At 42.9% G+C, this 11100-nt stretch overlaps 1 protein-coding gene across 1 annotated transcript; it reads right to left on the reverse strand.

Annotated features, from left to right (window-relative positions):
- Positions 1–3317: 3317 nt before the first annotated feature.
- On the reverse strand, positions 3318–4875 carry LOC148866859 (uncharacterized). Its single transcript, XM_088979566.1, has 2 exons — positions 4493–4875; positions 3318–3675 (listed from the first exon to the last, which is right to left on the reverse strand). Exons 1-2 carry the CDS (start codon positions 4814–4816, stop codon positions 3490–3492), a joined length of 510 nt encoding a protein of 169 aa, XP_088835692.1. The 5' UTR covers positions 4817–4875; the 3' UTR covers positions 3318–3489.
- Positions 4876–11100: the final 6225 nt, after the last annotated feature.

Here is an 11100-nt window from a genome sequence, read left to right on the forward strand (position 1 = left end):
AGTGTCATGTCCGTAGCCTTTGTGGAAATGACAATACTTGTTCGGATTCCTGGTGCTGGGTCTCCCCTTATCTTGCGAGGCCATTTCACGTAATCATTTGATTGGATATGCATGAGAATTTCCTTTTAGTGAGCATTCAGCGGTGTAAATATCCTGCTGTATGCGGGAGGTGTTTCCGGTCGTTGTCTTGCTTTTCTGTTTGGCGACCTGCTTTTTCGACATGGTGAGCTGCTGTGCCTTCTCCTTGGGGATCTTCTTTTATGAGGCAATCTACTCCTTCGCCTGGTTTGGCTGCTGCTTGCTTCTTCATCCGTTCATTTCATTTTTTTGTAATCTTAGTCTCCCAACCTATTGCTTCTTCTGCCTTAATGTATTCGTGGGCGATGGTGAGGAATTTTTCCATGGTAGCTGGAAGGTGGAGTTCTAGCTCCCATTTCAACTATGTGTGCCTTACGCCTTTCTTGGCTGCTATTAACTGTACAGAGGAATCCAAATTAGGAATCTGCAACCTTTCCATGTTGAAACACCGAATGTATTCCCTAGTTAGACCAGGTTGATTGGATAAGGAGATTATTCTCCCCATTCTGCCTTCTCTTGGTTGTTCTTCACCCCTTGCCCAAGCGAGCCATGTCTTTCTTCTTGCGTGGTGCTTTTTCTTTCTTCTGGTAAGCTCGGCGGAGCTCACCGCATTAGATTTAGCAGGGGCCTCCGCCTGACTCTCCGATGGTCCTTGTTCGTCCGGTGCCATAATGCCTTCTCCGTTTGGAACGTGGATCTGGCTGCACATTCGAGATTGAGGCAAACCCTTTTGATTCTAGCGGTTGGACAAGGGGAGTTGCTGATTGTCGTAAGGCTGGCTGCCCTTGGGTGCCGGTAGTTTGGACATCACCAGGTGCCGAAGTTGACTTCATTGCTAAGATTGCTGATGAAACTGTTGTTAAGTCTGCTGCTAGTGTGGCTGCTCGAATTGTTGTTGTTGTTGTCTAGTGATAAATACGAACTGATTTTCCCACAATCACATTTGTTCAGTCATGTCATTGACGCATCGTACCAAGTCACCAAGTTGTCACATATCCACTGTTGTAGGAGGTGCCGTTGGTTCCATGGATGGGGGAGGTATATTCACATTCTTTGCTTGCGGTAGTGGAACGCCAATTTGATCAATGGTGATGGTTGGGATTTGTCCATTGATGTTGTTGGAGGGATTTCCTGAAAGTGCCATCTAGAGATTTTTTTTCTAAGTAAGAGAGATAAAAAGATGAATAAAAAGGGAACACAGGCTTTTTGCTGCGTTTCCCACAGACGACGCCAATTGATGAGGCAAAAAATGGTCCCACCAATAGATGAAGCACATAATTTGTTCACTCCCTCTAATCTGATGAGGTGGCTTGGATTGGGTTCAGCCTGTGGTGCAAGTAAAGCTACAGTGCAAAGCTATGATGCCGAGTTGGGGGTCCGATCTAAGAGCTGAAAAGGAAGAGAGGTTAGAGTATCTGGGTATCTTTTTACCTAGGGGACACTTCGATGCTTAAGTTAATGAATGATCCTTTGTTTGAGAGAATATGAGAGACTGAGAGTTTATGTGCGCATACCTTTTGGAGTGGTCCTAAGGTCTTTTTTTATCCACCTGAGGTTTAGATGCTGTCTAGTAATATCTCTGAGCTTTGTACAGAGCTGATTCCTAAATCTTGGGGTGTACTGGTCAGTTATTTGCTAGATCCATGTGGTGGTTACAGGTCGCCTGCTGGTCTGGGGGCGGTCAACTCGGTGGATCATTCTTCTGTGTTGTAGTTATAGCACTTGCATGGGCGTTGTTTGTGGGGCTATTTCGGGTGAGCTGGTGGCTGACGAAGGGTCAAGCTCGCCTTAGCTCGATCGCATATCTGATGTTGACTGCCACGTGTTACTCCAGCAAGCTGTTCTATTGTGTCGGACGTTGTAGGCCGAGCTCGCTCTAGCTCAGCTTCGTACCTGATATTGGCTGTTGTATGTTGAGCCGATGAACTATCTTGTTGAGTGGGACGTTGTGCCACTGACAGTGTCCATCATCAAGTGGGTTGACGAAAATGCCCTTCATCAAGTTCAATTTTTAACCAGATAAACTATTTGCTCACCCCTACTTAAATTAATTTTTAGTGTGATTAAATTTCTCCAAGTAGTAAATCCCATTGTGTGTAGTACACTTCTTTCTCTTTTCAAAAAAAAAAAAATCCAATGAAGTGTCTTTGGGAGGGAGTTATTAAAATAAATTTTGATGCATCTTATGATTCTAATGGGTTTTGCGGTATTTCTTGTATTGGTAGATATCATCATGATGAAGTCCTTGACTCGAAACCATATGCTTTGGGGAGTACTACAATCAATCTTTTTGAAGCATAGACTGCATGGGAAGTCCATAACCTTGTGCTCAACTCAACTTTAGGAACCGGCCTATTATCATCGAGGGAGATTCAGAGCTAGTCATTGACTGTTTAAGAATGCAGGTGAATCCATCGTGGAGAGTGAAGACTTTGATCAATGAGTACATGTTGCTTAGGCTGTGTTTGGTTGCAATGTAATTTTATTTGCACTAATACAAATACATGAAAGTACAAATGAAAATAAAATGCAATTTCCCGTTTAATTTTGTTAGGGGCTTTACTTTATTCTGTTTCATATCTTAATTCATTTCATTTGTATTGCAATCAAACAAAATAAGCTAAAATTTGAAACAAAAATAGGTCAGAATTTACACTCATAATTTGCACTGCCATGATTTTATTTGCATTGCAACCAAACATAGCCTTAGTGTTCTTTTGGATTGTGGTATCTACTACCAGCATGTCTTCCGTGAGGCCAATCTAGTAGCTAACTAGTTGACACATGCAGATTTCTTTGGTTCTTGGTCCAGTGATTTAGGTTTGCCCAGGGAGCTTTCTGTAATTTGCTTTTAAGACTCATGGGGCCCTGCTACCCCCGTCTTGAGTAGCAATTTTCTTGATTTAATTTGCCAATAAAAAAAAAGAAAACAAATTATGGAGAGAAGAAAAATACAGGATCTATTGAACTCATAATTCATTAGATACTTTTTATGAATGTCAACTAAGTATGGTAAAGTAAATTGATCCCGGTTGTTCAATCATTTGATAACCAGAGTTATTCTTTGATAAGTGATCACTACGAGTCAGACTCAATAAAATTTGATCAATCCTTTTTTCTGTCGTTAACATGGAGAACTGAAACAAGAATTCTCTTTCTTCATCATCAATCGAATTACTGTTCGTGACCCAGGATTCTATTTTATGAGAAGAAAAATTGAGAATAAACTAAATTACCCATTGCAGCAGACAACGTTGCCTTTCTCAATGCCATTCAAGAATCGTTAATTCTAGTCCTTTGTCATGCAAACAAAACCCATATTGGTTATGCAAGCAAAATAAAATCAAAAGGAAAAATAGGAATTTATCTTTCCTTGTATCTATAATGTGGTAAAAGCTGAAAAGCTTAGAACTAGGATTGATTGAGCTGGAGACGGCTCTTAAAAGCTTCCCATGTCAAATCTTTCTCAATGTACTCAATATTGGCGGGGTTGAAGGGCCCTTTTATTCTGTCTATGGCATTGATAACTGCCCTTGCTGGAAGAACACTTCTTGATGGGTTTGGTGAAGTCCTGTAGCTCAAGCAAGATGAGAATCCCTGCAATGTTACATGGAATTAAACCATATTCATCAAACAAGCTCAGATTATAATTTGAACAATGTCCTTAGTGATGTCCATTTGAGAGGGCTGAAGAACAGCAGCTTCTACCCTTTCAAGGTGGGTCCCACATGAACAGCCTACAAACTATGTTTGATGAAAAAATCCATAGAGCCCAAATCAGCTGTTAGGTATTCATTTGAAGGGTCGTCTACTTCAGCCTCTTTAAGGACTTGTTTGGGAAGGCTGAACTGAGGATTCAGCTATTCTGGTTCAGCTGCTTAGAAGTGCATAGGATAAGCTACCTAAAGAGGCTGAAGTGGACATACCTTTAAGGTCTTGCTTGAAAATTAAAGTTGAGAAAAACATTCAGCTAAGACGGTTCAGCTGTTTTGAGGCATTCTAATTAATATATTCAAACATATTCAATTAAAATATATATATATATATATATATTAATAGGGATCCCACGGGGCGAGTCCCCACGGTGTGGGAAGTGCTCTCCCCATCCCTGCGGGGCAGGGGGAATCACCCCCATCTCCGCCCCACAGGGATCAGGTAAAAGGGGAAAATTGTCATCCCTAATTAGCAGTCAATTTGGGCATTCTAGATTTTTCGCCAAGAGAAAAACGCAGCTTATAGGCTGTTTATGTGGGGTCCACCTTAGAAAACCAAATCTTCCATATGGGCAATAAATAACTTATAATCTGGAGGGCTTCAAAGCAGCTGAACCAGATTAGCCGGATCTTCAGCTTAGCCCTCCCAAGCAGGATACGTTGAATTCTGTATGTTGACAAACCTTCAAAAGCAAACTCACCTTGAAGATCAGCACTTCCTCTTCTTGGTTATCCACTACTGCTCGTACTAGAAGAGCCTCATTCCTGGCTGACTCGCTGTAAGATTCTAGCATGGCAATCTCTGAATTGTGACCATATTCTTCATCATCGACTTCATCTTCATCTTCGTATCTTACTCTTCGCCTTGAATTGCAACGAATGCTCTGCAATCTCTGGCTTTGCAGCTTGAAAGCTTCAATTGGATTAATATTAAGGCCTCTATGTAGAGATGAAGCCTTGTTTGAGAAAACAGGCAGGCAAGGCCATGAAGAAAGGTTTGCTGTTAGTCCTACTTGCTTCAACATAGATAGAAGTAGCTTATGAGAAAATTTCTCGACTTGGGGACTAGAATATGATAAGGTGCCACTTCCGCTTCTATAAGGACCACTGATTTTGGAAAGACAAAGTTAGGGATGGCAAACCCAACCCATCATGTGGTCCATTCAATCCACCCACTTACGTCTCAGCGGGTTTGAAATGGGTTGATTCATTCATTGGGTAGATATAAATGGGTTGGGTTGGATGGATTATGAATACAACAATTCGATCTTCTGCATGAATATGGTTCTGAATTGAGTGTGAAAGTCCAAACCCGATCCATATCCAATTCAAATATTCCGGATTTGGATTTATCTGTTTACATATTCGAATCAGAATATGATATGAGACCCCAGCAAGATATGATCAGATCTAAGTTTTTTCAATAATCGGATTGAATTCAGATGTGTCTAAACCATATCTGAATTAAAGCCAAGTCTCTCTTTTTGCAGGCTTCCCTCTTTGATATATCCACCATATATCAATGCACTAGCGGAAGGTAGGGGTGAGCAAATGGGTAGATTCTACCCGGAATCTAATAGAACTGACCTCGAATCAGCCTTGAACCAATCCCACTCAATCTGTTATTGGGTAGGGTCTGATTCCAAATTCTTGGAACCGACCCTCACCCATGCCGATTCTATAGTTTAGGGGTTTACCATACCCAAATTGAACCGACCTTGGTTGGCCTAGGTGGAACCTTCCTTGGAACTGAACTAGCCTTGAAATAAACCCCCAAATACTTTTGAAAATGTGAAGATTTGAGCCCAAGCACTCATGGTTATAAAGGCCATGGTCTCACTTGGTGATTTTACATTTGTTTTCATTTTATTATTTGAATATGTACGATAAGTAGTGCAAGAGGTAATATTTACAAAATTTAAATTTAAATTTATAAGTTTTGAGCCATATAATGATAATCTACATATTAAGTTATCCAATTTAATCAATAAATATAATTTAAGTTTTAGACTATTATTCTATTTATTAAAAAACATGCCTTTTTTTTTGAAGGGAGAGATTAAAGAAGGTACAGGTTCCATGGGTAGACCTTATAACCAACCCTATAACCAACCCTAGAACCACCAAGGCCAGAACCAACCTTCACAAGGTAGGTTCCGGCTCCAAAACCTTGGAGTTGACCCTTAGAGGCTAGGTCTAGGTTTTGTCATGGAATCAAGCCGAACAGACCCTTGCTTACCCCTAGCGGAATGGGCCCATGTTAAGCATGGACATGAAGATAGATGTGTGGTCGATCACCTATGTGCCATTTTTTTGTAATTGATCTTGTTGCTGCCAAGGATAGGCTAACAGAAACAAGGTAATTTCACTTCCTTAGTTGAGGGCTAGTACGTCTGAGGGTTGATGAATCTGAGGGCTTTAGTGTCTGACCTGAGGTTCAAAGAGCACGTCAGAGGCCCTGGGTGTTATCCCAAGAGCGGAGACTCTGACGATCAAGTTAGTCAAGTATGTAACAAGGGGTCAGACGAGGCCTGAGAGGAGAAGCTCAGACGAGGTCACCTGAGTGCTAGAGAGCTTGAGAGTAGAAAAAGCCAAGATAGGTTACATAGGGAGTGATGCACCTATTTATACTTGAGCTCACCAAGGAGGTGGTTGAGGTTTTTACCAATGGATGACTAGGATTCATCCAGCTGATGCCACGTGGCACCATCCTGGCCCTGCCATATGCGCCTACATCATTTGCCCCGATTCTCGAGGCCATGGAGGAGGGCTGAGTGAAGATCATGGCTTCGGCCGAAGACAGTGCAACATCATTATTGGGAGTCATTTGATGGCATGTCTGGCAAGGACGTCGGCTTCATTGGAGAGGGCATTAGCTCAAAAGCATGGAGGCCTTGGTCTTAGCCTCTAAGTGCTTCCCTTAGTTGCCTTGGTGGTAGCTGCTTTGCTGTTGACTCTACCTCTTAGGAGTGTCATGGAGGGCTAAGGGCGAGGTACCGTGTCTTGTACGGGTACAAGGTGATTGTGCCCCTTGAACATGCTCTTCGCGATCGTCGTAGTGGACCTATGCACAAGATAGGTGTTGGCGTCAACTGATGGTTGTCGTGCATGGTACGGGTGACGAATCGGTCTGCTGTAGCCGTGTGCGAGATGGGTGCTGACGTCAATTAGTAATTACCATACGTAGGATGGGTCTTGGCGTTGATTAGTCACAACCGTACACGAGACGGATGTCAGGTCATGACCGTACATGTGACGGGTCGTGACCATACACGAGACGGGCATCGGGTAACCCAGATTGAGTTGCTTCTAGCCCAAGATCAATAGTTGAACCAGTTGACCAGCTCGGTGTCATTTCATATCCCCAAGGTCGACAACACGTGTCATGCGTCGGATTGGGTTGTCAGGTCGGCTGCTCCACGACCGCTAGATTAGAGTCAATTTGAACCATTCATTTTTCTTTAAATAAGGCGCTGGTCGAGGCAGTTGTCACCATTTTCCTTTTTGATCTTGCTCTTTCAGAGACGTCAACCATCATCTTAGCCAATCCTTTAACCCTCAGAGACCTCGTCCACTAGGTAAAGACTACAACCTTAGCCATGTCTTACTCGGATTTTGGTCCTGAATTCTATGATCTCCTTGACTAGTCGGGCGCAAGCTCACCTCGTCCCACCACTTCCATCAGTAGTAGCGAGAGCTACTATAATGAGTCCAAGGGCTCGCCTCAGAGGCCCAAGATCCGAGTACTAAGGGAGAAGACTACTCTTGGAGTTGTCGAGTGTAGCCGGCGAGGCGATGACTCTCCTAGTGAAAGTGTTGGGTCTACGAGGCCAAGGGGTGACATCGTAGTCAATGCCTTGGCTTCGCCCGAGATGGTGGAGGGCGGTGAAGGCAAGGAGCCAAGCACTGAGTTTGTAGCCGAGGCCGTGGCCCAGGGTATAGAAATAACACGCTATCCACACTCCGACATGGATAGCATACCTAGCATAGAGCAGGTGAGGGTTCTTTTTAAGATGTACCATATTCTAAGGGGATATAGGCTTAGAGTCCCCGATAGGCCGATACCGGTGATTGGTTGTGGCATCCAGACGAGGGCAAGGCGTGCGTGCACAAGCACTACCTCCATTTTGGCCTTAGGTTCCCCCTTCCTCCCCTCATCTCTGAGTTGTTGAGGTGCTACAACATCTCACTCAGTCAGCTTGCCCCCTTGAATGTCGCCTAGAATGCTCGGCACATCAAGGCATCGAAGTACCCATATAGGAGCATGAGTGCTCAGAAGCTTTCCAGGTGGTCGTCTAGGTTACTTCTTCCATTGTACATCTCCAATTTGGGAGCCTTAAAGTGCGGTGGGATAGGCTCTGTGGTGATGAAGTCAGTAAAGGCATCCATTCTGTTGGACGAGGGGTTCTGACTAGTGGTGGCAACACCTCAGCCCTCCTTCACTTATTGAAGTTCATCTTGTATGGCACCAATCTGTGCCTATAGGTCTCCAATCCTTCTGTCGATGGGAGCCTGGGCCTCATCCTGGTCCTCTCAGACACAAAACGGGTTGGACCAGTTCCTAGAGTCCTCTGACATGGGCACGTCCTGGTTCCTTCGGGCCCATTAGTCATTTAGGAGGTTGCAAAGGCCCGACACATGTGAGGGAGAGGCGTGGCATCAGCCTCTAGCCCTCACCTTCGTCCTAAGGGTTCTTTACTCGATAGTAGTGTTCATGGTCCCAACGGTTGTCACGGGACCCAACTGGATCACCCCCTGTTGGCTGGGGAGGTAGGAGGTCTTTGACGGCTTGTTGGCGCATCGATTGTTGCTATTGGACACTGAGGGGTCAGTTTTCTTAGGTCCGAAGGGGTGCTGGACCAATGGAGCATGGGTTGAGCATCCACTGTAAATGCCCCTAGCTCCTAGTGGGGCAACTACCCTATGGGCGGCCTCATATTGGGTACCCCACCTCGTCCAGTCTTTGCGTGATGTTGTTGAGCCTGTTAAGGACCATCCTAAATTGGTCCATGATGATCAAGTTTTGAACATTTGGGATGTTGTCTTGATCATCAGCCATTGTTCGGAAGCTTAGTAGATTTTTTATGCAAGTGTTTACTTAAGAGAAAGTCTTACAAACGTTTCACACAGATGGTGCCAATTGTTGCTACCAAGGATGGGCCAAGGGCAATAAGATAATTTCACCTCCTTAGCTGAGGGCTGATGAATCTGAAGGCTTCAGTGTCCGACCTGAGGATCAAAGAGCACATTAGAGGCCCCGGGTGTTATCCCAATAGTAGAGACTCCGACGGTCAAATTAGTCAAGTGTATAACAAGAGATCGGACAAGGCTTAAGAGGAAAAGCTTAGACGAAGTCACCCAAGTGCTAGAGAGCTTGAGAATAAAAAAAAAACAAGATAGATTACATAGGGATTGGCACACCTATTTATACTTGAGCTCCCCTGGGAGGTTGTTGAGGTTGTTACCGGTAGACGACCAGGAATCATCTTGCCGATGCCATGTGGCACCATCCTGGCCTTGCCATATGCGCCTAAATCAGATCTAAACAAAGATATTTCTTATCATCAAATTTAATGATCAATGTTTTTATATAATGAAGTTTATATTAAGGTTTACAAGTTGCGTGATAATAGTTACAATTGAACATGTGCAGTTGGGTATGTGTGCTTCAAAACCATGTTGTGACAATTCACAATTACTTCATCATTACAAACAATTACAGCAAATGAGCCTCCATCTCCACACTATTACTCCTTTATATGCTTCTTCAACCGGAAGAATATACACAATTTCACTAGAACAGTAGCCGTCTAGCTCAACTGGGATGTTCTACTTCTACTTAGTAAACCTTTGCTAACAATTGTTCCAATTGATTATCAAGAAAGGGAAAAAAATAAGATGTTAGATATTCTAATTGGCTGATCAAGTCATTGATAAATGAACTTTATAAAACTAAAAATATCCCCCTAGGTCGTTGACAAAACCTTCCTATACTTGCGACAAAGAACCCCCTGAATTTTTACGTTGTGACAAATACCCCTTCAATTGTTGAGTCAGATGACACGTTCAATTATCAAAATATCCCACTAAGCTTTTTCTTTTTTTTTTTTTTTGCCCTTTTTCTCTTAAAACCTAATTAACCCAAAAATACATTCATTGCTTACTGTTCTCTTCTTCTATGTTTTGCACCTTAAGCTGCCTTTGGAAATGATGCAAATAAGTGTGAATGTAAATATGTAGAGTGTAAAATAGTTTATATAAATTGCGAAATTGGGTTCGTTTTGCACTATCAAATTTATCTTCTTACGAAACAGACCTTTATATGTAATGGATGCAAATACGAATTCCAATAAAACATCTACCTTCTTTATCACAAGCCCACTTGAATGCAAATTTACTTCTTTTTTATTGATGTACTTTTACATCTTATTATCAATATAAATATGCACTGGAAAATGTATTTTTTGCCATTTATCAATACATAAATTAATGTTGTGAAACATAAGCAAAAGTGAAGCAGACAAATTTACCCTAAACCGGGATTTGCACTCCATGTGCATTGTTACCAAATGCAGCCTTAGGTATTTTTCTACTTAAACTGCATTTGGATGAAGATGGTTCAATGTACTTTTACAATTCGGTCCAGTTTTGCAACCGTCTGGATGGAGTGCAAGTACACTTAATATCAGTGTAAAATTTCACCTTCAAACACCTTTTACCTCAATAATCAATGTATATTATACATCGATTTTTTCGATGTAAAACTCGACCGAAAGGCTTCTCAATGTAAAACAGTAAAAGCAACAGCTCCTCCTCGTGGAACCGCCGCCTAAAACCTTCCCTTCTGGCTTCTTCACCGTCTCCAGTGCCTCTGCGTTGCCTTGGTTCTAACAGCCTTTTCACCACCCGTTGATTCTCCCTCCGTCGTTGCAACCTTCGCCACCACCGGGACAATAAAAACCTGAAGCCCCCTTTTTATCAAGCCTCCCGCATCTTCAACCCGATTCTTTGTTTCCCTACCATCTTCCCCCATTACTATTCTCGTTACCTGCTCTGAATCCAACCATTTCGGATCATGGCCACCAATTTGTACGACTGAAGCCCTTTCCCTTCTAGCATCATTGAAAAACTTAAAGTCCTTTCCACTTCCAAATCCTTCCATCATTGAAAAATCCAACCTCTGCGTTGCCTTTGTTCTAACCGCTGTTTCACTTGTACAACTGAAGTCCTTTCCGCTTCCAAATCCTTCCACCATTGAAAAATCCAACCTCTGTGTTGCTTGGTTCTAACCGCCTTTTCACCACCCGTC

Source organism: Nelumbo lutea, chromosome 3, assembly GCF_056320005.1.
Source record: "Nelumbo lutea isolate HS-2025 chromosome 3, American lotus-T2T, whole genome shotgun sequence".
NCBI classification, from domain to species: domain Eukaryota; kingdom Viridiplantae; phylum Streptophyta; class Magnoliopsida; order Proteales; family Nelumbonaceae; genus Nelumbo; species Nelumbo lutea.